This window comes from Oxyura jamaicensis, chromosome 10, assembly GCF_011077185.1.
Source record: "Oxyura jamaicensis isolate SHBP4307 breed ruddy duck chromosome 10, BPBGC_Ojam_1.0, whole genome shotgun sequence".
In the NCBI taxonomy this organism is placed as follows: domain Eukaryota; kingdom Metazoa; phylum Chordata; class Aves; order Anseriformes; family Anatidae; genus Oxyura; species Oxyura jamaicensis.
Window position 1 is genome coordinate 1,900,982 of NC_048902.1, and position 27,011 is coordinate 1,927,992.

General features: G+C 41.7%; 1 protein-coding gene and 1 long non-coding RNA gene across 4 annotated transcripts; one reads left to right on the plus strand and one right to left on the minus strand.

The window, feature by feature from the left end:
• On the plus strand, positions 1 to 26,943 carry LOC118172038 (tropomodulin-3). Of its 3 annotated transcripts, none has more exons than XR_004753528.1 (11): positions 1 to 91; positions 6,024 to 6,210; positions 7,572 to 7,728; positions 16,269 to 16,391; positions 17,007 to 17,096; positions 17,612 to 17,742; positions 18,907 to 19,014; positions 20,463 to 20,606; positions 20,955 to 21,099; positions 22,780 to 22,921; positions 23,904 to 26,943. XR_004753528.1 is itself a non-coding variant. In XM_035335673.1 (10 exons), exons 2-10 carry the CDS (start codon positions 6,085 to 6,087, stop codon positions 23,936 to 23,938), a joined length of 1,059 nt encoding a protein of 352 aa, XP_035191564.1. In that variant the 5' UTR covers positions 1 to 91; positions 6,024 to 6,084; the 3' UTR covers positions 23,939 to 26,943. The 3 variants fall into 3 exon arrangements, 1 of the variants encoding a protein (XP_035191564.1); XR_004753529.1 differs by lacking the exon at positions 1 to 91 and adding an exon at positions 1,982 to 1,998; XM_035335673.1 differs by lacking the exon at positions 22,780 to 22,921.
• Positions 12,801 to 13,091, minus strand: LOC118172039. The gene is made up of 2 exons (XR_004753530.1): positions 12,979 to 13,091; positions 12,801 to 12,883 (listed from the first exon to the last, which is right to left on the minus strand). It is a non-coding gene; the product is annotated as an uncharacterized LOC118172039 (long non-coding RNA).
• Positions 26,944 to 27,011: the final 68 nt, after the last annotated feature.

A 27,011-nucleotide genomic window follows, 5' to 3' on the forward strand; every position in this document is an offset into this window, starting at 1 on the left:
GCGCGCGGCGCGCAGGCGCGGGGCGGGGCGGCTGCAAGCGGCTGGGAGCGGCGGCGGCGGCGGAGGGAGCTGGGGCGCTGCCGCCCGGCCGGTGAGTGCGGGGCGCCGCGGCGGGACCCGGCTGGGGGCGCGGGGCGAGAGCGGGCGGGAGGAGGGTGGGAGGAGGAGGAAGGGAGAAGGAGGAGGAGGAGGAGGAGGAAGAAGCAGCAGCTGCGCGGTGGGGAGCCCGGCGGGGAGCCCGGCGGCAGCCCCGCTGCCCGGGGAGGGAGGCGGCGGGGCCGGGCGGGTCCCCCCGGATCCCCCCGGGTCTCCCCGGTCCGGGATCGGCTCCCGGCCCCGGCCCCGGCTCCTGCAGTCCGCGTCCCGCCCCAGCGGCGTTGCGGAGTCCCCAGCCTGGGGGTCTCGGGACCGGGGAGCGGAGGCGAGGGGCCGCGGCTGGAAGGCGTCGCTCCGACGGCCTCGCCCGTAGGGGCGGGGAGCGCCCTTCCGCCGCTTCGTCCCGCGCTCCCCGGGGGGCACGAACCGCGCTGGGGGATCTGGGTGGCGGCAGAAAGGTGCTGCTGGCTGCCCGCCTCCCCTCCTCCTCCGCCGCGACCCCCGGGCGGTGGCTGCGGGCTGAGAGCAGCCGGAGGGACGGCACACGGTGCTCCGAGAGCAGCTGCTGTGCCACGGGGGTGACCGGGTGCTCCAAACGTGCCCTAACACGCGGAACATGGCCCCAGATCAGTGTTCTGCCACCGTGCAAGGCACATGGAGCTCGCAGGCAGCGGCGGTGCCGTGGAGGACCTGCAGCTGTCCGGTACCCGGAGTTGCCCGCTTCTCTGTGCCTCTCGGTGTTACACGCGATAAACGGGCGTGGAAACCAAACCTCAGGTATTCTAGATGAAAGGCAACAAGAAAACGAGCAACGTAGCGTGAATAAAGTGAATTTCTGCCTCTCCTGGGTTCTAGGCTTGTAAGTTTTGTGACCTTTTTGTAGCAAGTAAAATAGCCGAGTGTTTATCGAGGTGTTTAGACAGCCTGCATATCTGACGGTTGGTTTTCACTGAAGGGTCGGTGGGCAGTTTGTCTGGGAGTGGGTACTGTGTGCCAGTGCCTATGGGCAGCCCCCTCTGGTGAACAAAACCCTGTGCTGCCCGAAAAACCCAACTCGAAGCATCCCGTGCGTGCCTGCTGCCGTGGTGGTGCTGCCCCGTGGGCTGTGAGCGGGGTCTGCGAAGAGAGCTTCGGCTGGTGCAGGACGAACGTAACGCGTCCCCCTGAAGTGTTTCCGAGGCACTTATCCTTCCGTTCTCCTGTCCCTGCCTTGTGTTTGGTTCTGGTCGCAAGGCCTGCCCTGCAGCCAGCTCGGTGGGTGCGTCTGGGAAGGCCGGGTCACCTGCCAGGCACCCTGCTGGGCCGAGCCCGCGGCCCTTGCCTCCCTCACCGCCCTGGCTGCGGGTGGCTGGCCTTCCCGGGCTGGGCTGCTGTGGGCAGGCCCCTGCCAGCCAGGGCGCTGGGCCCGAACTCTGTGCCGCTGTGCGTGTGAAGTACAGAACGTGAGACAGGTGCTGTCGGGGTGCCGGGCGCCCTCCGAGGTAGAGCAGGGCCCAGGAGGAGCTAGGGGCGCAGGTTTTCCATTTCCTTTGCCGTGGAAGTGTCCTTGCATCGTGCTTTCAGCTACTCTGCACTGCTCCTGGTGTTGCTGTGTCGACAAGGGTGAAGCCGGGAGAGCTCAGGTTGCCCCACACAAAGCTGAGTGAGTCGTTTCTGTGAGCAGAATGAAGCCCCAGGCTTGTTTATGTAGGAAAATAGCCCAAAATAGCTATTCCTCGCTTCCTGGAAAAAACAGCTTGCCCTGACCAGAAGTGTAGGCGAAGGAGAGATGCCACCTGCTGGCTCAGCGACACCAGGACCAGGGGATGTCATCTGGGGCAGCAGGTTCCCGTGCCCTGTGTCAGGGGCGTGGGGGGCTCGGGTACACCTGAGAGCCTTCTGGTGCTGTGCTGCTCAGCTGAGGTGTCCTCTGGTATCACGGACAAGCCGAAGGTACGTGCCAGAGTTATGGCAGTACTTTAAGTCATTTTTCTTCTAGGTTTGGTAAATAAAGATAGTTCTTCAGAGTGCAACACGTTGTTCACGAGCAGGTCTGTTGTTTTGCACGCTGGAAGGTCGAGCTGTTGCCATCGTGGAAGCTTCCTGGGGAAGCCTCAGCTTTGCTTTGGAGCCTCTGGGCAGCAGGAGCTGGTTCGGGGCCCCGGCCGCTGACAGCGGCCACCCTTGGAGCCCTGCTCCGGCCGGGTGCGTGGGGAGGAGGCTGCGAGGGAACGGGCGGGATTAAAGTGAGCTCTCTGAACGTGCTGGCCAAAACCAGCTCACTTTGTTTTTCCTGAAGTAGTTTCTATTTTAAAATCCGAGTTACGGAAACCATTTACAGGGGACTTCAGCAAGACTCGTTTCCTGTGGGAGAGATATTTCTAAGGGGTTATTCCTATTAGGGTCCCAAGAAATTGTGTCCTTGAACTTAACAGCAAATTGCAAAGAAAATTGGGAACTGGCTATTTTTAGACTCGTAGTGTTTAATGTACCTTTTAGGTAGGAGAGAAAAAATATTTTAGCTGTAGATAGGTGTATGGCAGTTGCTTGACAGTGATTCAATGGATCGGTCAGGTAATTATAAACTGGCCTAAAATAAAGTTATTACTCCCTTCTAATTTCCTTAGTTCATGGATTTCTTAGGTGAAAGAATAATGGCAATTTTTTACTTCAGTGTCTGTCACAATATCCTCACTTCTGATTTTCCGACTTCTGCTTCATAGCCAGAGATATGAAATTTGATTCATTGGAAGTGATAGCTTTGTCTTCATTATGTCAGATGTTTCTTAGGCATCTGTCAAGCTGCTAGAATAAAGTTCTTGCTTTACATTAGAGTTATATATTTGATAAAAAGATCACCCCTGTTGGCGTTTAATGTATAAAATATTTTTACGGTCAAGTTAAGAAGGATACTTAGAAGAAAACCAGCTCTGCTCATCAAAAAGTGCCAAGAATTTGCAAAGTCAAAATGACTGGTTACTGTTTTGCCTATGATTTTGCAGTAAGACATGCCACAGATATTCACAGTCTAAATAACTGCCCCTTCTAACAATTGTAATTTGTTACGCATGTCTGTTTCTCATGGCACTGTTAAAATGAGTGACAGAAGGCAAAAGCAAATGTTTAATGGGAGGCTGAGAGATTGTTTGATCAGGTTGTGGCTTCAGCTGGCCTTTCTGCCCTGTCTAAGCAATGAGAGTTCCTGGCACTACTTTAAAACCTGATTTTTAGCTCATGTCAGATATGCCAGGGTTTCTTCTGTAGAGAGTGTTTGTGAAAGTAGTTACAAACCCTGGGTAGTGCAGACATGCTCGTCAGCGTTACCGTTAAAACTTTTTAAAGGTGCCTCATGTAAAGTATGCCTTAATATTCTTATAAATAAATTAATAGGTATTACAAACTGTCCAAAACACTTTAAATTAAATGTTTTAGGTAACACGAGAGTCTCTTCTTGCTAAAGAGAAGACTCGGTTACAAAATTGATGTGTTTTATGCTACGCTGCTTTCCTCCCGCCCTTGTTTTTTGTGTGATTGCTCCGGTTCAGGATGTGAAGTGGATACTTTGATCATAGTGTGAAGACAGGTGAGACCAAGGGCTATGACCGGAGCGTTAAGGTGTTATAAAGGAAAGGTAGTTTTCCAATATAAAAGATGTAAATGCAGTAAATAAAAGGTAATTAATTCAGGGTGACAGCTATTCATAAAGACAAAACAGAGCCTACCTGGATGTAACGCGTGGTTATGTAGTGCTACTGTCGGTCAGAGGAAGGGGAGCATTGTTCTGCCCATGCTAACGACTCTGCTCCTTTTAATTACTGGTTGAAATTACACCTCTTAATACGTGGATGCAAATGGCCATGCAGAAGTGTGGTGAATGGCAGCGTGTCGATGTAGGGTTCAGACCATGCAGCCTGGTCACGAACAATGCGGTGTAACTGGCTGCAGGAGATGCTTTTCTTTGATGACAGTGTAATGGCTTAAACTGCGAAGAGGAAAGCATTAAGGCTCTGGGAGTCACAAGTTTGCATGCAGATGGTGTGGCATCTGCTGCAGAGTTCTCGAATTGTTCCTCAGCTGTTCCGCACCTACCTCGAGGAAGGAGCTGTGAAAGCTGCAGCAGGTGGCACGGGGCCGTAGGGACACCCCTCTGGTTGCAGCCTTGAGAAGCATAGGTGCATTGCTCTCTGCTTCTGCAGCTGCTCATTTCTGCTCCTGATGTTTTCGTCTCTGTGGCCTCTTTTGGAAGGTGTGAACAACTGGTTTTAATTCAGGAGAAGCCAGACACCGTGCTCTCGATGTAACTTAACGTGACATTTAGAATTCCTCCTGCTTGTTGTTTTCGGGAGACCTGACCCTCCGCTTTGGAGATGAGTCCTGTCAGTGTCAACCGTGGCCTACAAGCATGTTCTGGTGTGTACATCAGCAGTAGCTCTCAAAGCAGACATCCTGAAAATAGCTGTGAATGTATTCATTGTTGGGTTGCAGGTCTTGGTAGGAACTGGAAATTTACCTGTAAAGGAAACCTGGTTTTAACAGTTGCCTCCACAGGACGGGTTAACTTGACTGAATGGCATGGGTGAACCTTGACAGGCTCGTGCCTGTTGAGCGTCTCCAAATCAAAGCATCGCAGCGTGCGAGCGTGGCAGCCAGTATGCAAAGGGAGGCCTTCCTGGAGGTAAACAACTGCGGTGAAGGAAGCCTGTAAACTGGATCCCATGGGTGTCTGTATGTCCCTGCTCTTCCTTATACTTACGAGGCAATAACTTTAGGTTCTTCTGCTCTTGAAGTAGAGGCTGAGTCTGGATTTGAAGTAACCTGGTGTATGTGGTGTGAGCGTGTGAATGGGCTCGGCAGAGCAAGCAGCGTTTGCTGAGTGCCTGGTTTCTGTGCCGAGTATTTCTGCAGAGCTGGGAAAGGAGTTAAAGATGCTGATGAGCCTAGATGTGTCGATCTACCTTTTCCTCCCCAGATGCGTTGTGGATGCTCTTGCTCAGGTACAGGGAGCCATTCAGGTCGCCGCTTTGTGCATGTGTGCGCATGTTCAGATAGAAGCAAGAATTTGGCTGAGCAAAAGGCGAATCCCAGAATTTGTTAGAGAAAAAAGTGGAGGAATTAACTACTGTGCTTAAACATCGTTGTGACTGTTTTTTCCAAGTCAAATGCTCAAACACTCTGACTGTTAGAACAAAGGTTACCTGTGCTCTCTTGGTATGTAAAAGGTACTACAGAAGGATGTACTTTTGAAGGACCCAGACTCCTTCCAAGTGCAATAGTTAGTGGGCAGTTGTAGGCTGTTACCTATTTTTTGGTAGTAGGGTTGAATGGACTGCTTTTACTTGGGTATTGCGCTCCTTAAGGCTTTCATCGAGGTACTTTAATTTTCATCTGACAGAACAGAATGTTATTTCAATTGCAGTGATGTAATAAACAAACATCCTTTGCTTCCTCTGTGGATAATAGGCAGGGATATGAGTCAGTAATAACCAAATAGCTTTTATATAGTGAAGCTCTCCTTACTGGCCTGGAACAGCAGCAGTAACAGCAAGTATAAAGCATCTTGACTGTTCTTTTTTCTGAGTATCTGTAGAAACAATAGCATTAAGGTGGGTTTGTAGTTACCAGGTATAACTGGCATCGCATCCACATCCCACAGCCTGCCCTGCTCTGTGGATGTTACACCACAGATCTTAAAATATATCTGTAGCTTTTTTATCATTACTACTATTATTATAGTTATTGATGGGAAAGGGCATGGCAGAATGGGATTCTGGCCAGTGAGGAAGCAAGGCTTCCAATCACTCTGTATCTGTCGTAGAACAACAGATTGACATGAATTCTGGATGAAAAACTTTCCTTTTAGAAATGCACTGAGAAGTTGAAGATGCTTTTTAATTGGGACATTTACCTGAACTGTGGCTTTCTTCTATTTTTTTTTTTTCTTTTGATAGGTCTGGTTGAGAGTAAGACTCAGATTCTGAAGTGTTTGAGCAACTTGTTACTGCCCAAGTCATGACACTCCCATTTCGAAAGGACTTGGACAAATACAAAGATCTTGATGAGGATGAAATTCTTGGCAAATTGTCAGAAGAAGAACTGAAACAACTGGAAACAGTTTTGGATGATCTTGACCCAGAGGTAGGTAATAACCGAGAGAAGTTATTTTTTAACTGCATTAATTTAAGACTTTTTTATGGTCTAGAGCTCCGCTTGTAGTCAGTATACTCTTGGACAGTTTTTTTCCTGGACTGCTAACAATCTTATTTATGGATACACGTGTGTATATAATGTCTCAACAGGTTGTTTCCTGTTTGTGTTGTGAATGCAGCCATAGCAGAGGAAAATGGAAGAAGGGGTTGTCAGGAGAGGCTTTCTCCTGATATATTTGTAAATGAAAAATTGAAATATTTGTAAAATGAAAAAATGTTCTTAGTGATGTTATTTAAAAGAAAGTTTATTTAGAAAGGTCTATTGAATTTTCCTGTTTCCATTGTTGTGTGGTCAACAGTCCTTTTGCATCTATTTCTATTTTATTACTTCTACTGTTGGACGGGAGAGGGAGGTACTGAATTCTTCTAAAGATTCCTCAACCTGTATCTAATAGCCTTTACAAAGGCTACTAGACTTTGCAAAAAGGAGGCAAATAATTTCTCTACACCTGGATGATTGTCAACATGGAGTACTAAATTAGGAACGTTTCAGCTTTCTCTTAATAAAGAACTGAGTTATGGCCTAAACAGATCCTGCAGCTAAAGTCTGAGTCGAAAGCTAGTGTGTTTGTCTCCTGATTCTCTCTGTTCTTGCTTTTATGAAGACAGGGATTAAGTTTAAAGTTGATCTTCAGGGATCACATAAGAAGTTTACGATCACCTATTTTCTTGCACAGCGGGATATTCTAATTGGCTTTGGTTTACAGATACTTTAACAGAGGTGAATTGGCAAAAGTGATTGGTTGCCTTTTTGAGTCTGAATTTCTACATATTCTTTTCTTTCAATTTGCATGTTCTCCTTTTTTCTGTTTTTTTCTTTGGCTGTGCAAAAAAACTGGAGTCAGGTCAAAAGTAGAAACACTCTGACACAATAGTATAGGCATTTGTGTTAGACACACGGATATTTGTGGTGGAGGAAGCAGTCTTCTTACTGTGTGTCTAAATTGTAAATAGCAAATTTTCATTTACTCTTCGTTTAAACAGTGCTCATTCTAGAAAAGAAATGTAAAGTAACTAGCAAGTCTAGTGCTAAGGTACTTAAAGAATTGTTTCAGTCACATTCAGAGTGCAGTATGCACTATTTTTGTTTGTATTCTTGGTATCCATAGAGTACTACCTCCATTCCCACCCAGAGGGGGGAAAAAAAAGGAAGTTGCTAAGAGATACAAAATTGCCTAGAAAGGGCAATGTGTTGGGTTTGGACCTCAGGGACAGGGAAGGGGGGAAATGAATCTGAACAGGTGTTCTCTCAGGCTTTTTAAGCTGTACTTCCTCCGTTTTGTTTTGCAGAATGCACTTCTGCCTGCGGGCTTCCGACAGAAAGACCAGACTGCTAAAAAGGCTTCAGGTCCTTTCGACAGAGAACGACTCCTTGCCTATTTGGAGAAGCAGGCTCTTGAGCACAAAGACAGGGAAGACTATGTGCCTTTTACAAAAGAAAAGAAAGGTAACAACACCCTTGCCTGTGGAGGTGGTTAGAAAATTTCATAAAGTGTACTAGCCAGAGTTACTCAGAGCCAAAGCTTAGTGACGTAGTAGCAGCTGTACTGCTTTTTATCTCACAGCATTTCCTAATGAGTGCTTCTGTGCAGAGGCAGGATGCTTCCTGTCTGAGCCTTGCGTGCACTGGGGCTGCTGTGCTATTTGCATGAAGCACAGGAAGGAAATAAGATTTCCTCAAAGGTTGCCATGTCCTGACAGGGGTGGCATCTTCAAAGAGCTACCCCCAAGTTGGTGTCAATGATAACAAGTGCTGGTGTGCCTGTGGTTTATGCCCTGTGGCGCTGTGTACAAACAGTACCATTTGTAATACTAGGTTTAAAATTTAAAATGCAGCAGCAGAATGATGTATCGTGGTAGATACCCAGTAATGATCAAAGATGCTGTAGACTGATAAGGCCAGGCAAGTGGTCTATGGAGCCATGTTGTCTTCCTAGTCTCCTTCATGAAAGGTTTTAATAAGATTGCATAGTTGTTATTGGTTATTTACATACTTAACATTGCAGAAAGCTTTGAAGTCTGGCAGTGACTTGTAGTCTAAAAGCCATGGAAACCATGACCCAGTAAAGTGGACATATTAAAGCCTGGAATTTTAAATCTTTCTTTTGGATTCTAGTCTCACTGACTTGACAGAAATTACTTTCATTTTCAGGAGAAGAGGGAAAAAAAAAGAATGCACATCTTAAGTGTTGTAAGAATAGATTATTTGTTTGTTTACTTCCACAAATGAGTTCTTAAGCTTAGCAGTGGGACGTAGTAAATCAAGGTAGGGGGGCAGGAACTCCCAGTCCTGTGCTGGACACATGCAGAGGCAGAGGCTTTAGCTGTTGCCACAGCGTTTGCGTGCTGCTTGTAAATCCTAGCTTGTCTGAACCATCCCCAGCACCGTGTCAGATCTGCTGACTCTCAAGTAAGACTTGAGAAAATTGCTTTATAAGCTGTATTCCAGTTGCCCGAGATGAATAGGCTCCTCTTAGGAATTGTCCCTCTCTTCTTAAGGGTTTGTTGCCAAACCCTTTAATTCTACTGAAATGTCTTGTGAATCACTGCTTATTTGAAACCTGCATCTTCAGTTGTCTACTAAATTTGTATACGTGATTGTGCAGTGAATTTTTTGTGTGGATATTTGCATTTTCTCTGCCTGTACAGATAACTATCGCTTGACACCCATCTCTTTTTCCTGAAGGAATACAGAGATTCTCACTTCATTGACACACTCTGTCCTACTTCCTTAATGCACTCTGATTTGCCTTAATTGTGTAGTTCAACACTGCTTTTGTTGAGAGACAGCTGTGGCACTTGGTTGCTGACAGGGGAGCAGTCATTTCCTGACTTTGTACGAGTAACAGCATGAAGGATGATGCTGGGTATTGCTGAGTGCCAAGAGTGGAGGGAGGCACCTACACAGCAGCGTTTTGGTCCTCCCTCCCTTGCTGCCTCTGCAGGCGAGGACCCGTGGTCCTGCGCGCGCTTCTGCCCTTCCTCTCTGGCCTGATCCTTGCCTGACAGATCTGCTGGTGTGTTGGAGGTGGCCAAATGGTCTAGTGTGTGAGTCCAAGTGTCCCTGTGGCATTGTGTCTTGTGGTGGGCAATCCCTTTCAGCCCCTTCAGGACTGAGGTTGGCTGAGGAGGATTTCCTCTAATTAGCACTTCATTGTTTTGCCCAAGCAAAAAGAAAAGCCAGCTTTAAAGCCATCTTATGTATGCATGCACACAGCAGAACTACTTGTTTTGGTTGTCAAAATCTGTGAGAATCACGTAGAAAAGTAGAAGGGTCCAGCTGTAATATACATCTTGGTTAAGAAAGATCAAATGTCATTTCCTTTATGTAATGAAGTATTACTAAACAGCAGGCGGGATGTTGCAATATGTCATGCGAGCTTAGTTAGTAAAAATCCATGTATTGTTTAAAGAGGATTTATTTACAGAGTAACTTCTACTATTTTTTTAGTACCATAAAGAGAGAAAATTACATGGAGAATGAGCTTACTTTCATCAAAACTAAAAATGTGGAAACAAATGTTCAGTGTGGAAATCCGTGCCTCTGTTAAATGGGGGAAGAGGCAAGGTGACTAACTGCCTTGCAGAGTAGGTGGAGGATAATCTTTTCTTTTCCCCTCTTGAAAACTCTGTAGTTCAGCTTTGACCTGCTGCTGTGCTTGTGTCCATTTTTTTGCAGAAACTGCAGGTCTGTGTAACTTTAGGTAAATCAAGAAAGCATGATCTTTCATCTAGGTGTGAAACTTGGAGAGGGAATGGAGTAAAACTTCTTTCTTGATGAGGATAAGAGCTCTCTATGGGTGAAAAATGTTCTTATGTGCTTTCGTTTAACGTTAAAATGAAAAAAAAAGCCAGTTTACAACTCTTCTGTTTGGTGAGGTAAATGCAGCGTGGAGAAAAACTAGCAAGTTGTGGAACGGGGGGAGGAGGGGAGCTCTGGTTATCCTGCTGATTTAGAAGAAAACTGACAATCCTAATCTTCAGATGTAAAGGTTTTGAGGGAGAGATGGGCTGGATTTGCAGCCACCTTCTTGGTGCCATTTCTGTGGTTCAGGCTTTGCTGACATGTTTCCATATACCTAGCTGGTCTCACTGATCTAATTTGGTCTGTAATTTTTTTCTTGGGGTACAGAGGGGTGAAACCCTTCCTTCCTTCTCCTTTTCATGTTTCAGTAGGGCTGGTGTCAGCATGGTGGCTGCGGGTTCATCGAAGGAGCTTACCCTGGGTTGGCTTCAGACATCCTGGCTTGCTGCCAGCCCTGGTGACCTTGTTTCCTTACTGCAGCGTAAATCAAAATCCTCTCTTCCAGTGGGCCTAAGTCATTTTGGGTTAAAATGTATTAGTGACACAGTATTGCATCCCCTTCTCTGGTAGGTGCCCTGACTTCTCCGGTGCTTTGGAACTTTTTTTTTCTGTGCTGCGAGATGTGGAAGGTGCACAAGTGTCCTGACGTAGTGAGACGAGCAGTGCTAAAGAAACGCAAAGCCTCACAATCCCTAAATTGTTATATTGTATTTTTCTGGCTTGGTTTCTAGAAGCATCCTTCAAAACATACTTTGTTTTTAAACAGGATTTAATGACTTCGGTCACATTCCGTTCCAATTAAGTGTTGAACCATACAGTAAAGCATTGTTGCCTGAAAAATAATTCAAGCAAGAGATTTGTGAAACCGATGTGATAATTTCAACAGCACTGGTGTTGTCTCAGTCCGTGTCCGTGAGCACGGCACGAAGACTTGAGCGGGCGAGGCGCAGCCAGCCATGCTGTCCCGCTGTCCTGCTGCTGCGCGTGGCCCCAAGCGCGGGGATCACTGCAACCGATACGGGGCAGAAACGTGTCTGGCGTTTGTGGCATGCTTTCTGCTGCGTAGGCTCTAGCAAAATACTGGATGAACTAGGCTCTGTGTTTCTGGGCTCTGTGCTCCTCTCGTTGTAACTTACTCTTCTGCTTTTCCCTCAGCGTTTCTGCCAGGCTGTGTTCTGTCTGGGTTTGCTTTTCATAAAGCTTTAACTTTTTCTGCTCTGTCACACCGAGGATATTTTAGGCTGGTACCACGTGGCTGGAGCTTTTTTGTGCGGACCTGCTCCGTCAGCTTGTGTTGCTCTCAGCCACCATTTGTGTTTGCAGCAGCAGGACTTGGGGTGCTGCTTTCTCCTCCTGCCCTTCAATCACTGGGCTTTAAAGGAAATGTCCTGCGTGTTGTGAAATGAAGTTAATGTCCTGTAGGAGCGCTGAAGAAACAACTTGTCAAATTGACGTTCTCCATACAAGAGCACTGGAACAAAATAACATGTGATACGCCAGCCTTAATGTTAAACAGTTTTCTAACTCACAGCTATGCGTTCCGTTTCCTCAGTACTAAGGACATTGCTCGTAAGTTGAATTACAAAAAATTAATATTAACTTGTACCCAAAAGCAAGTCAGCGAACACAAGCCTGTCTTATGGTAAGAACTGGTGGCTGATGAGGTGTGAGGATTAACAGTTTCTGGACTGATTAATTTTTGGTGAACGCATGCTATGTAGGATGTTAGCTGTTGCTTGCTCTTCGTGAAGTCACTGATGAGAAGAGGTTGTCCTCAGGTGATGCGTATTCCTTTTCCACATCAGAGTGCTGCCGCACTGATGTTGGAATTTGTTCTGGCCTGCTGCTCGTGGTCGCTTGCTGCCTCCTGGACTGTGAGGTTTGGGAGAACAGTGCCAGCCATAAGAAATGAGTGGCCATGCTGAGCGCACCTGCCTTTTGCAAGGTTTTTGGTCCCATCTTAGATACTGCGTGCGTGTGTCTAGTACACTTAGTAGACATCATCCGCCTTTTCTGCCTTTGGAGTACAGCAGTGTGTAACTTGAAACTGAAAGTTGACGCTGTTGCAACGGAAGCCTGTGAATTGATTCCAAGATGTGCATCATTTAAAGTGTTAGCTAAAGCTATAAAGAACCTGAATATGTAATTATTACAGAAATGATGTGAACATCTCTGAAATTTGCCTTTTATGTTGTATTGCTTAATCTTTGCGGTATCCTTGCTGGCTGAAGAGCAAGGAGGCTGTCATGTTTCTTCATGTGATCAAATCCCTGCTGTTTGGAAGAGTTCCCCTTCAGAGGCAAGAACGCTGTTCATTGTATGGGCTGTGCAGATGTGTATTTAAGAAAAAAAAAAAGCTTACAGTAAGGGGAGGGAGGAAATCTCCAAACTGCCTTGGCAGCAGACCTTGAGTTAGATCATTGTCCCCAGAGACACAGGGGTCTTCTTTTTTGAAGTGTCTGTTCCTAGAAGCAGGGAAGGACCTGCTCCCTGCTCACATGTACGTGCTGTGAATCTCTGAACTCTGGGCTAGGACAAGATGAAGCCACTGAATGAGAGATTATATATACAAGGGTGTGACCTGTTCTATAACAAAAACTGCTCCTGACCCACTTCACGTGCCTGGAGTTGCTGTAATTAGCTCCTTTGGCAGGGAGCAGCTTTTAACATTTTTTGCTTTTTAAAGAAATATATATGCTACCTTTTCTTTTTTCTTAAAGATTATTTTAAGAGTCAGGCTCATATGGATAAAGTTAGTCTTTTAGGAAGCAAATGTTTAGAACCTGAAGTTTCTAACCTATGAATTTAAGTATTACTTAACATTAGAAACTTAACATTAGAAACTTAACGTCAGAAACTTTACTTAATTACTTAACATCATTGCTAAATTACTTAACATCAGAAAAAGTAGCAGTTTTTGTGGGTGGGTGCTGTGTGATAGGGTGTAGGTAGGGAAGAGGAGCCATAAATGAATGGATTTGAAAAGATGAAGAGGATTGTGAAATCCAAAAAATAATTTGGATTGTTAGCAATAGGGCTGAAGTGTCAGTGGCGCTAAAGCATTAGTGCAGATCTGCAGACGGTAACTAGATTCCTTCCTGGACTTCTTTCCAAAAGAAACAGAACAGATGGCTTAGTCAAGAACGGGTGTGAAGACCGGGGAGAGATCCCACAGTACTGCTAAAGCAGATTCCTGTTCTTCAGATGCTTATGCTGCACTGTTAGATGCACGTTGAAAAACAGCTCTAAGCATCAACTCTAGAGCTGTCCTGAATTCTGAAAACTTAAGAATCCTTGATTTTAAGTTGCTCAAAGTAATCTCAAAAGGTCAGAAAGCATCATTCAATGCTTTTTGTAAAATATTTTCTTAGGCTGCTATGCAGACACTTGTTGCCACAAATCTGTACCTGCTTGGGTTGTGGGTTTTTTGCTCACTTTCTTGCAAAGTGTGGTTCTTCTCATGGGGAAAGTGAATGAGAAACCTTAACAGCGAAGTTAATTGAATACTCTATGCATTGGAATCTCAGAATACGTGGATTGATTTTAATTCTTGTAAGTTTTTTTGTTTGTTTGTTTGTTTTACAAGTATAGGTGTTTATTTTTTGAAAAGACTGGTTATTAAATTGCATGACTGAGGTGTCCAAGAATGTTTAAGATAGCCTGTGGTTTTTGCGTTTCTAGACAGAAGTCATGTAGTGCTCACAGAAGCCAGCTTAGTTTGGAAAAAGGAGCATGAAATGTTCTGATGCTGTAAATCAGGTGGCATGGATGAAGGCTCCGGCACTCAGTCTCACTGTTTCCTTCTCTTCCTTCCTGTACTCCAAGAGCCTCACCTTTTTCACTAATCTGAATTACCGAGGGAAAACACCACAAATGTAGATGACAAAGGCTTTAGGTCATGTCTGTGCTGTGCTTCGGAGGCTGGTGGAAACCTTGCTGAATGTCCTCATACCTCTTTTGAGAATTTCAGCTTAAGCTGAAAGTTATTCTTTCCCTAGTAGGTGATGCTGGTAAATTCTACATGGGTAGAAGATGTACTGTGTCCATTATATCAAAGTAATCTTACACATTTATCACCTAGGCCTTCAATTTATGAAGGTTTTATATTAATACTGAATTACCACAAGCATTGTTTCCTTTAAACTGGCCACCGGAACCAAGGAATCTGTGGCAATGCATGTCAGCTGCTTTCAGCTGCTGTTTGTAATCAGTGCAGTTATGTAAGGAGATCTATTTTCTGCTTCTAAATATGGATAATGACCATTTATACAACTTTCCAAAGTGATAGCAACTCAGGAACAAAAATACTGTGTTGCTAGCAACAAATCTTGGTCATCAGACTGTTCTTGTTGAAAAGAAGAAACTGATAGCTAGAGGTGATGCCAGACTTCCTTTAAAAAGTAAATTAACCACAAACTATTGTAATCAAGGGTGTGGATTTGGAGAGGGAGGAAAGGTGGATGGGTGGAGTTGTTTGTGTTTGATGTAGCACACGGAAGCTGTCATCAGTTGGCTCCAGAAATGGTGAGACCAAACTCCAGGTTTGTCAGAATTTACCCAGAATTAAAACTGACATACCCCTATAAAGTTTCTTGTCACTAGGAGGTATTTAAAAATACTAAATTTAGGCTTAGTCCAAACATGCAATGAGATACACTTGTGTGCAGCATGAGGGAAAAAAATGCAAGGCTTCTGGCTCCTGCCCAGCTGGGCTCGTTCTGGGGCAGGGCGGCTGCTGTCGCCCCATGGGGACAGGCTGGCGTGGCCCGTGGGAGCCTGTGGCAGTGCGCTCTAGCTGTGCATACAGGAGGATGTGTTTCCAAATTAGTGCTGGGACTTCACAGGGAGGCTACTGGTGTCACCTCCTACCCTGGGAAATAATTAAAGGCAGTGGGAAGCCAGGTCCTGCAGTTCTGGCTTCTGGTGGCTCAGGCTTGTGCTTGTGCTGTGCATACGCCAGGTGCTGTCCCGGGATTGCAATGGCCGAGGTGCACCACGCTTTGCTTTAGTAAGATGCAGTGTGCTAGGGCAAAACGATCAGACCAGGGCCTATCTGCTAAATGTATTGTTTTCATAGTGTTATCTCACTTTCAATCCCTTTTTCTTTATATGCAAAAACTTTGAATAACTAATACGGTTAGATTGAAGTTTCCTAGCTGTGAATTACTTTTATCGAATGTATCAGTTCTGTTCAGTCATCCAGTACCAAAGCTTTTCCTTTCCACGTTAATTTGTTCTTTCTTATGCAGCTGTGAACTTTTGTGTTGCTCTGAAAGGCTAATTCTATAGCACTCAAAGCTGAGCTCTTTCAGAATAATTGTTAGAATAGTTGTCTTATATCATGGTTTCTTGCCCTAACTTTTCAGCCAAAGACACGCGCAGGATTTACACTGTGTACCTACACCTCTTTATAATGCATGTGCCCTAACATAAGTTTTCCCTTTACCTGTCTAATGACTAAGAAGTTGGAGCAGTAGTGATGCTATATTCTGCACCTTTTTCTCACTGAATTTTCTGTGACCTGTCTTTTGTCTAATTATCATTTGGAAAGTAGTGTCTTTGGCAGTTTGTGTTAGAGATGACACAAATTACCGTCCTGTTTTCTGCTGTTCACAAGTCCATGGCTTTCTTAAGCAGCTCAGGCATTGCCTTTTTTTATCTTCAAATTTGAGCAAATATCTGAAATCAGAAATCTGGTATCTGCTGCAAAACTGCAGTGAATGCTCAGGTCCATGATTTCAGATGATTCTTTCATACCTTATTTCTCTGACATTCTCAAGTTACAGCTCTGCCTGGGTCCCTTTTCCCCTCGATGTAGTTCAATGTATCAGTCATTGTTTTCCAGCAATGGTAAACTTTTTGGATGACAGTTTTTCATAGGCTGTTTAAAATGTATAATGTAGGCTTACTTTCTAATACTTAGGAGAAACAAACAAGATTGGAGTCATGATACAGACTACTAAAATTTGTGATCCTGATTACCATTATGTTCCTGTTTATGCTCTTTCCTCATCTTTGACTTTCAAGATCAAACAGGAGAAACCTCATTCCTTTACGTTGCCCTTACTGTTCTTTTCAGGATTTTCTAAGTGTTGTATGTACTCCTTATGTATAGAAGAGTTTAAAGATAAGTAGCTATATAATAGAAAGTAATATCAGACTTCTCATTTTCTTTCCTGCAGGGAAAATATTTATCCCCAAGCAAAAGCCTGTGCAGTCGTATGCAGAAGAAAAAATTGCTCTTGATCCAGAACTGGAGGAAGCCTTGACTAGTGCCACAGACACAGAACTATGTGACCTTGCAGGTTAGTGGTCTGGATTTTTTTTTTTTTTTCCAATTTTCTTTTCCTTTTTTGAAGTGTGAATGGGCTGGTGTGTTACAGTGTATTTGTTATCTGAAATACAACTATATGAAGTCACAGCTGTGGTAGAAACTCGATCATGGTATATACCAGTCTGCTTGTAGCATAACATCTTTATTGATTTGGGCTATTATACAGTCATAGAATGGTCTGGGTTGGAAGGGGACCTTAAAGAGCATGTAAGAAAGTGGATTACTTTGGTTTAAGGTGCCCAAGTTTTACACTCAAAACCTTTTGGTTTATTCCTTAGACTGGCTGCTTTTTGTAACATGTACACTACTGCTTTTTTGTACATGCATATATGTTGGTACCTGCCTGTATTCCTGAAGCTTTGGTCAAGATTTTTTTGACTGACCTACAGTTTTAACTATGATGCCTGAACGTGGTGACGCTGAAGCTTTCCAAGATGTGAAATCTAACTAAAAAGTTTGTAATTAATGAAAGGAGTTTTTCTACTTTTCTTAAAATTAAGAGATTCAATAGCATATTGTTCTTGTGATCTGGTGTTTTACAGACGTTAGTTGTTGTTATTTAAAAGAACTGTTTTCCCTTTTACAGCTATACTGGGAATGTCCAACTTGATAACAAACAATCAGTTCTGTGATGTAGTAGGAAGCAGTAATGGGGTAGACAAAGACAGCTTCTCAAGTAAGTATTTACACAAGTGCTAAATAAATGAGTTCTTTGTACTGCACACAGCTACTATAGCATTAACTATCTTCTGTTGCACTAGCATTTTTGATGGAATATTCAGTTTTAAGTGGGAAATGCTTACAATATTTCTAGTTGACTTCTGGCAAGACTGGAAATGTATGTATGCACACTAAAATCTATTCTGCAGTTAATTCACTTTTTGGAGGGATAAAAGTGGGCACAAAGATATGTTTGTGTGCCTTGGCTTTCAGGTTTAATATGTATGTTTGTCATTAAACTCCCTTGTGCTTTCTGAAAAAAACTGGTGTGCAAGGAGAGCAGAAAGGCTGCGAGGACCATTGGAAGAGAATTGTACTTTATGAAAATATGGTCAGGAAGGGGTGGTGTTTTTCCTGGGGAGGGGGGAGAGAGGATGTAAAGACTGGTGATATAGTCTTTAAAGTAAGTACTTAGTATATGCATCACTTGTTCACAGCGAGCTGTTTGATTAAAGTTGTTTCTCTTTTCAGATATAGTAAAAGGTGAAAAAATGTTACCTGTTTTTGATGAACCGCCAAATCCCACAAATGTAGAGGAAACTTTGCAGAGGATTAAAGATAACGATTCCCGTCTTGTTGAAGTTAATCTAAATAATATTAAGGTAATTGCCTGAAGCATGCAATATATATGTTGCCTTTTCTCTGTAGAAGACACTTGTTGTAAAGTTGTAAAACTATAAGGGCGCATGGTGGATTTAGTTTAAGTAGAGCAGTGTATGTTATCTCAGACCAGAAACCTGCAGCTAAACTGTTAAGCCATCCTGATGTCTTTTGCCAAAAGCGTACTTAAAAACCTCAGATTTTCTTACTGCCAGCTCAGCTTTCTCTTGCTGCCAAGCTGGTGACATTTCCAGCAGCTCACCATCATGAAGTTAACTACTTCTTTGAATTCTTTGAGCTTTATGAAGCAATGTGCTCTCAGTTACTGCTACTGCAAACAAAGTGGCGTTTGTACTAACATCTTTCTGATTTTTGTACAAAAGAGCAGTCAGCAATTAGCAGCTCATAAGTGTAACAGTTGTGTTTTTAAACATGACCGAAATTCCTTCTATATTTGCATGAAAGAAAACAGAACTATACCACTCCTGACTTGCAGCTAGCAGCCTACCACTGCTTTCTGCCCTGTCTCACAAGCAAGCTAGGCCAGTTGTTGCTCTTACTGAAGGAAGTAAATGAAATACATGGTTTAAGAACACCACAGAGAAGTACTAGCCAAAATAAATGCCTAAAAAGGTAACAAAACAAAATTACTATTATAATAAACAGAGAAACTTGCTACCTTTGTTAATTATCCACAATTATTCCTTTTACAGTTTGTTGCTACTACACTGTAAAAACAATGAAACAGTAAATTAGCAAACTCTGGAGTTATTCTTAATAGAACACAGAATAGAATTCTATTGGGTTCACCAGTTTAAAGCTCTAAATGTATTTGTGAGAGGTTAGCTTGATACTGATGGGAAGCAGAACATTCAGTTCAAGTAAATGTCAGCTAAATATTTTAATACTTCTATTGTGGCAATGGCACAGATGTAGTAAAGGTGATTTTGCTTTATAGAACTGGTGACTCTAACAGCCACTGCATGTTGTGTGTCGCTCTGCTATGTGCCTAAGCCTGTACTGTGAGGCTGCAGGAGACCAGAAACTGTTAAGATAACAGCGCATTGTGCTGGGAAGAGAATCAGGCACTAGAAGAAGTTGGGGGGTGGAGGGTTGGGGTTAAACTTCTGTATCTCAAGAGACTGAAATGCTATTTTTAATTCAAGAACATACCAATTCCAACGCTGAAAGAATTTGCAAAAGCCCTAGAAACCAACACGCATGTAAAGAATTTTAGCCTTGCGGCCACCCGAAGTAATGATCCTGTTGCTGTTGTAAGTACTCTTGCAAACTTGCATAAGTGGGGTGCAAGGGAAGCTAGGACTGAAAGATGATGGTAAGGGATTGGAGTGAATCAAACCCTGTTTATATACAGGGATGTAAATGATTAAATTCTTTCATGCTGAATAGTATGGTTACTATAACAAACCTTTGCTATGTCAAAGTTGGTAAACAATTACTTGCTGATGGTATGTAGCAATGCATTGGATGCATGAGATGAACGAGATTTTTTTTTGGCCAGACCTTCCCCCTAATTTTTAATTTCGATAGCAACCTCCTTGTTTTTCTTTCTTTCATGACTGTATAGTTACTAGTTCATGGGATGAAAAGTAATAGTATATTCAAAATTACCTTGAAAGGAAACATGTTTGAGACTGAAAACGTTCATCATTTTTTTCACCTAAGTAGAGTTTTGGTTGAAGAGAGTTATAAAAAACCTGTTTCCCTGATCTCCCTGGTACTGAAGTTTAGCTCAAGACATTGGCATATAAAGGTATTTGACTAAATTGAAACCTAAGTATTTATTATCTGGTCCTGTTTTTCTGTACTGAATCAAAAGTGGTTCCTTACTTCTTTGAACATAAAGAGGTAAGAAAACAGCACTAACTGTTTTTCTGGAACAATCCTTTGCATTTTTTTTAGCTGCATATTGGAAACAAAACTACTTTTAAAATGTTCAGTTGTAAATGAACAAATGAACATTTGAAAACATTGTTTTGGGTCAATAAAAAAGTTCCTTTTCAGTGGAACTGAAACATTTGTAATAAAAATGTAGCGGGTTGTTTTTGGGGTGTGGTTTTTTTATTATTATTCTTGCATTGTGACTCAGTAAAAAAAAAAAAAAATTATGATAGTAAGCCTCAGCAGCTACCTTTTTTTTATTTTTTTATTTTATTTTCTCAGACAAGATCGGGTATATGCCATTTCCACAGAAGTGTCTGTCCTGTCAGCTACATACTAATACTGTGCTCAGGGCATTGACTTGTACTGCTTCCCACCAAATCTGTAGACACAAGCATTTTGAAAGTCAGATCTTCTGTTCACAAATTAACTGTATCTAATTCTCCTTTCAGTTGATTAACCCCCCCCTTTCTTTGGCTTTTACTTAGCAGTTTGCATTTTCGTTGTATGCTGCAAAGGCTTACAAATGGAATTGGTCCAATATGCTAATTTCAGAAAATTTACATTCCATGTAGCTTTTTAGTTTGTAGCAGGGGTAAGACGAGCCTTTTCTTGACTAAGAGATATTAAAAAAAAAATCAGATATGCCAGAAGATTCACTTCTCAAATTGTCTCAGAAATTGAATGCTTGCAAAGTTACACTATGTATCTGTGAACATGTTGCTCCTATTGAACTAGTTAGTGGAACCTGTCGTTGCAGTGTCCTGTGATGTACTATAGGACAATTAAAAAGTTTAATGATGCTTCCTTTCATTCAAAGGCTCTTGCAGATATGCTGAGAGTAAACACAAAATTAAAAAGTTTAAACATAGAATCAAACTTCATCACCGGAGTTGGAATTTTGGCACTGGTTGATGCACTGAAAGACAATGAAACATTGACAGAGATCAAAATTGATAATCAGGTAAGTGAGGTTATGGTAATATAATGACAATCAGTGCTCATGCACTGTCTGTCCTAGTTGAGTATTTTTAGAATACTTCTTGTGATAAATGTTCTAAAATATTTTACTTTTAAATATTTTAATCCTGCGCACGTTGGCCTTGAAGATTGTCGTGGGCATCTAGTTGAAGGCTATTCCTGGTCACCTCTGTGCTTCCATGTGCTTTAAAGTGCACAAACAGGCTACGAGCTTATGCTTTCTAGACTAATGAAAAAAGAAATATTTATTCACTAATATGATGAGAGTATTGATTTCTTTTTTATGAGTGAAAACACCTAAGCTCTACTATCTTTATGTATCTTTTATTAGAGGCAGCAGTTGGGCACGCTTGCAGAAGTAGAAATTGCCAAAATGCTTGAAGAAAACACCAAGATCCTTAAATTTGGATACCATTTCACACAACAGGGACCTCGAGCCAGGGCAGCTGCGGCTATAACAAAAAATAATGATTTGGGTAAGGCCTGTTAGTAGAAAGTAACTCAAATGATGTGTGTGACACAAATTTTAAAGGTGTTTTTTTTTTTTCAGGTTTTCTGTTGATATAACCAGGATAGAAAAATACAAGTTTCAGATTTCTCCTGTGCTTTACTCTTGCTCTTCTGTTGCTGCTCAAAGTTCTTTTTTTATGTTGTTTCAGGATGTCCAGGTGTACGAGTTGAGGATTTTGTCATAGTCACGAAACAATAAGACCATTCATATTCCAGATGAGTTGTGGCAAAGGGAGGAAAAATTACAGTTTTGATTAAAGAGACTAATCTTATCTGAATAAAGGCAGTACTTGAATTTATTACTGTGAGATGCCTTCCTCCATGCCTGTACACCCAGTCTCATTTGGAAGGCTTGATCAAGGAGAGTGAACGTACTGTCATGTGCAGAGCTTGGGATGGGGTTGTTTGTCTCTTCCTTAGCTCTGTTAATACACAGGTGCCTTCCTTGCCTCTCTTAGGGTAGATGGTAGCAGTGGTACCTTTATTTGCTGCAGTCGGTTTTGTTGGAACTTATCTGTTAGAATCCTAACTCAATGGAACAGCAGAAAATTGGCCTCACCTCGAGTACTGTGTGCAGTTCTGGGCACCACAGTATAAAAAGGACATGAAACTGTTGGAGAGTGTCCAGAGGAGGGCTACGAAGATGGTGATAGGCCTGGAGGGGAAGACGTACGAAGAACGGCTGAGGTCACTGGGCCTGTTCAGCCTGGAGAAGAGGAGGCTGAGAGGAGACCTCATCACAGTCTACAACTTCCTCGTAAGGGGGTGTCGAGAGACAGGAGACCTTTTCTCCATTAACACCAGTGACAGGACCCGCGGGAACGGGGTTAAGCTGAGACAGGGGAAATTTAGGCTTGACATCAGGAGGGGGTTCTTCACAGAGAGGGTGGTTGCACACTGGAACAGGCTCCCCAGGGAAGTTGTCACTGCACCGAGCCTGTCTGAATTTAAGAAGAGATTGGACTGTGCACTTAGTCACATGGTCTGAACTTTTGGGTAGACCTGTGCGGTGTCAAGAGTTGGACTTGATGATCCTTAAGGGTCCCTTCCAACTCAGGATATTCTATGATTCTATGATTCTATGATAAAATTGGTGACTAGTGTAGCATGTGAATGGAAAGCACTCGTGTAATAGTGTCAAATGCTTGAAGCTTTCAGCTATGACAAGATAATGTGGTCTATCAATTTAATAGAATTATGTTTTAAAACTCCATTTCATTAAACTTTGTCACTTTAGATACTTTGTGATGTGTTACAGATTGCACGTCTCTTTGGTGTGAAGATGGGCCAGGCAGTTCAACAGTAGAAGTAGCTAGCGGAGGAAGAGCTCTAATTCCCTCTAATAGAAAATAGGAAGTTGGAATTTGGTTTACAGATCTGCTTCCCCTTGCAGTAAAGTTTAAAGTGAAGAATAGCACTGAGAGAGAGGAGCTGTGACAGGTATAACAGAGCAGAGAGAGAAAATGAAGGTGCTTAGATATGCATAAATGTTTCTCAAAATGGATTTCAACCTTTTTTTTTTTTTGTCATTGCGCTCCAGGAGTGTCTCCCCTTCATGGTTTCTCTTTTGGCTTGTTCTCATTTTAGTGTTTGATAGAAATCTATGTTTCTATTGATATCTTGCCTTTTTTCCCTTGCTTTCTTAGTCTGGACTATACGAGTAAAAGTTTCTGCAAATACCTTTTCGTCTCTCCAGCCCTGAAGCTACAGAGACAGGTTACTCTGAGTACCCAGTTGGGTATCAAGCACTGAAAACTGAGATGTTCAAAGCCTCTCATTTCTGTCTTTGTATGTTTCTTCTTTATATACCAAAGAAGTATTTCTCCCTTGTCTGCACTGTGTTGTACTACTTCCCTTTTCTTGTTTGTCTGAAACTGTGTACATACTGCCCTTAACTGCATGACTGGAGAAGTTTAAGGTTGGAAACTCTTCCGTCCATTCCTGAAACTTGATGAAAACAGGCATGCAGAATTTGTCACTGCTGAAAAATATTTGGATTGAAATTGAAATTAAAAAACAACAACTGTGGGCTACTTTCCAAAAAAGCAACATGTTGGCTTTATAAAGAATCAAATTCTGATATGATTCTACATTTCTTTTTCTTTAGACCGTATTTTAAGCATTTCTTGTGACAGGAGGTGGGAGGGGAAACAAAATAGCTTTCCTTCTCTTTGATCTGAAGTTCAGGAAGATCAACTCAAATCGCAAACATTTGTAAGAGATAAAACTGCAAAACTCCAGTCATTCAGTGAATCTTACATGTTCTTAAGTCTAAGCAGCATGTGAGCATCAGTGATTTTATTCATGGATTTTTGTTGCTCTTGCACCTCTGACAATTGATTTTTTTTAATTAATAAATTGAATGGTTTAGGCTCATGTTAAGCATAACATCTTGGGTGTTTTTTTGCTATGTGTATAAATCTTATCGGGTGTAGTTTGAAAGTCTTGTATTGTTTCTTATGAAGCCATGTAAACTTAGTTGTCCACCACTAGAAAATGGCAATATAAAAAAAAAAGGAATAACTTGTTAACTCTGCTTACTAAATGTAAAATGATTAACGTTTCCTGTAAGACTCCTCACGAATATTTGAATCTGTTTATGGGTAATACAACAAGCACTGCTAAAACATAAGCTTAAATGGTGGATAATCCTAAATGTTAATTGCTTTAGATTGTACTGCATGAGATGTTATGCAGAAAGTTATGTTAGAAATACACAATGTAGCTACAATAATAACATTTTAAAATATTTTTGTTTGTTTTGTTACAGTTCGCAAGAGAAGGGTTGAAGGAGACAGCCAGTAGATCTTGTTAAAACTACATGGAGATTTCAAGGGTCTTCAAGGCGTGCTCCTCACTGTGGGCTTTGGCAATCTTGGACTACATTTATCTAGGTTAGAAGGGAAAAGACTGGAAACCCCATTCCTCTTAAAGCAAAGCTATATTAAAAATCTGCTGGTATATACCACGTTTTTTCAGATTGACACATTGTAACTGCGCCAGTCTCTGTAACATAGTTTTGGTTGTTTTTTTAAAGAACTTTTTTGTATTTCAGGACCTCGGCTGTGCTTTCTAGTAAAAATGTAATCACGAATCAGTGGTATAATTGTCTGTAGCCAAAGAATGGGACACTCAAGATCATTGGGCAGATAATGACCCAATTGAAATGGTTGTCAGAAAATCTAGGGGTGCTTATTTACATGGAGGTGTGTGTATATTCTTGAGAACAATGCTTTAGTAGCAAGGGATTCATCACACAATAGTTGGACTCATTGTGTAGAGCTGTTCATCCTTGTTCATATGCACTGAAGAGAAATCTTTCACAACTTTTATTTGTGATTCTTTTTTATTTTTGGTTCATTCTCGGTACTGTGATTAAGTGTAAACATCCCTTAAAAGCAAGCAAAAATAAATTGTCTAAAGACCTTTTTCCCAAGAGATTTGAGGGACCGATTAAAAAAAGGAGAAAGAAGAAAATGGGAGCCTTGCCAAAAAAGTAGAAGCCTTTCAAAGTGACTTTTTTTACTAGACATAAGTCCCAAAAGTCTCTTTAAAAAATGTCCTTTAACTGTATCTTGCTCTGTATCTAAACTGGATGTTTTTAGACTGCTATCATGTGCTCATCAGCATTTAGTTTATGTTCTTTGTTTAAAAATCCTTATCTACATGTGTAACTAGTATGAACTTCTCTAGAAGTAGGGGACATGCATTTGTTAAATTCTGCACAGTTTCGTATGGTGAAAAGCAACCTCATCAGTAAAATCAGAATCCTGAGTTGGTGGAAAATTGAAAAATCCTTTTTTCAAGCTGTTGCATTAAAATATTAGTGCTTCCTAGAAATCTGTCGTTTTTTAATGAAACAATGAAGCAACACTTTCAAGAAAGGATCTTTGTTCTACTGATGTCTTGATGTTGAAATGGGACATAAGACTTGCAGAAATTAACCAATATGCAGTGTCATATTTGTATGTCATAGTACTTATTCAAGTATTTCAAGTTTTATATCTAAGGCCACAAGAATCGCTTCAATTTCTGTGCATAATCACAGTAGACTTCTTTGAAATAACACAAATCTGAGGCCTTTTGGTGTGGGTCTGTGTGAACTGTATTGTACTAGATTACTCAATGCTGTCATGAGATCATAAACTCACAACTAAAGGATTGCTCAGCTATATTTATAGCAACAGAGAATTCAACTGACAACTGTTTTTCATTGAAGGATCATAATACGATGAGTGTTTTATATATAGGCAATGGAAAGGACTGGGATTTTTTGCATTGGATTATGTACTATAGAAATTCAACAGAGAAATCCTCTGAAGCTGTGCCCCTGTTACAATTTGCTGCAAATCATATTTTGGATTTTAAAGACAGGCTTTATTCTGGAGGTGATATCCACTTGTATTGCAACTGTACAGAGAATTCTAAACTACAGTGCCTTCAATGAATATGTATATAACTGGTTTGTAATTATGGAATGACATTTTTCCCTGTTTCAAAATTGGCCTTTTATTGCCTAATTACAAATAAATGTGTGCTCTGAAAAGCCATTTGGAATTAACTGTATTAGAACCAAAGACTTTACTATAAGCTTGAAACAACTAGAAATGATCTGAGTAGTAACAATAAAAAGGGCTTCTGGTTTGGGCTTTTATAAATTGTCAATAACTTCTTAGATTTTTTGAAATTTAAGTACCTCTATAGTACGGATATAGTTGCAAACGAAGTGTCTTTTACAGATAGAGCTGTATAAACATGGCCAAAGCATGTCATGTGCTGAGTTGCCTAAAGTTGTACTGTACTTTTTACTTGCTAGGCACCATAATCATTTTGTGTCAAAAACCAGACTGTAATGTTTTCCTTCATTTGTTGAAGGGTTACATGTTCATGAAATCTGTTCACTTGTGATTTTATGGAGGTTTATCTTACTGTTATCAAAGTTATGCAATTATCGCCTGTTTGAAGATGAAGGAGAAAAATGAAAGGCTGGATTATGGAAATAATAGACAAAATCTCTTCCTTATTTCTTTATAGAATTAAATTTAGCTGCTTGATGGCTTATATTCCAGTCAAAGACTGGCTTTAAAGTTGCAACTCTCTGGTGCCCTGTCACAGACAAAAGTAGAGCACCTCTCTTAATTGGTTTAGCTCTACAGACAGCAGCTAAGTATTCCACTGCTTGTCAGAGCTTTCAGGATAGTCAGAATGGGCTTAGATTCTTTTTTTTTCTCTTTAATCAGAAGAGTTTGGCCCTCCAAATTGTTGAAGGACACTTGGCATGGTGCATGGAACAGTTACACATCACTTCTCTGCCTACAACGTATAACCTTTTTGGAATAAATGAATGAATTCAGTCTGTAGCCAGGAATCGTGAACAGTCTAAAGTTGAATTTGTGATTTAAGATGTAGTGAGATCTTGTGCATGACTTTGTTTTGAAGTGTAGAAGTGGTATTACTCTGATAGCTAGCTACTGTTAACACAAGGTCTTTTTCCAAAAGAGGTGGTACTTTTTTCTTCTAGATTCTTTTCCAGGCTTAATGCAGAAGTCAAATGACCACATACTGTTGATTCTGTTGGCTCCAATCTAAGCATGGAAACATAGACTATATTCTAAAAGAGTTATCTATTTACTTGTATTTTAAAGACGTACTATTATGCAAGCTGTCAAGAAAACTAGGCTGTTTGTAAGCTACAAACGAGCATGTGTTCAATTTAAATTTCCGTTCAGGAAATATGAATTGAGTGTTTTTAGCTTATCAGCACTATATGCTGTCAGACTGTAAAACAGTAAACTTGTTGAATGATTAAAGTACTGTCTTTTTTTTTTTTTTTTTTTTTTTTTCCTTAAATATTGCACAATACTTCTCCAGCGGTAAG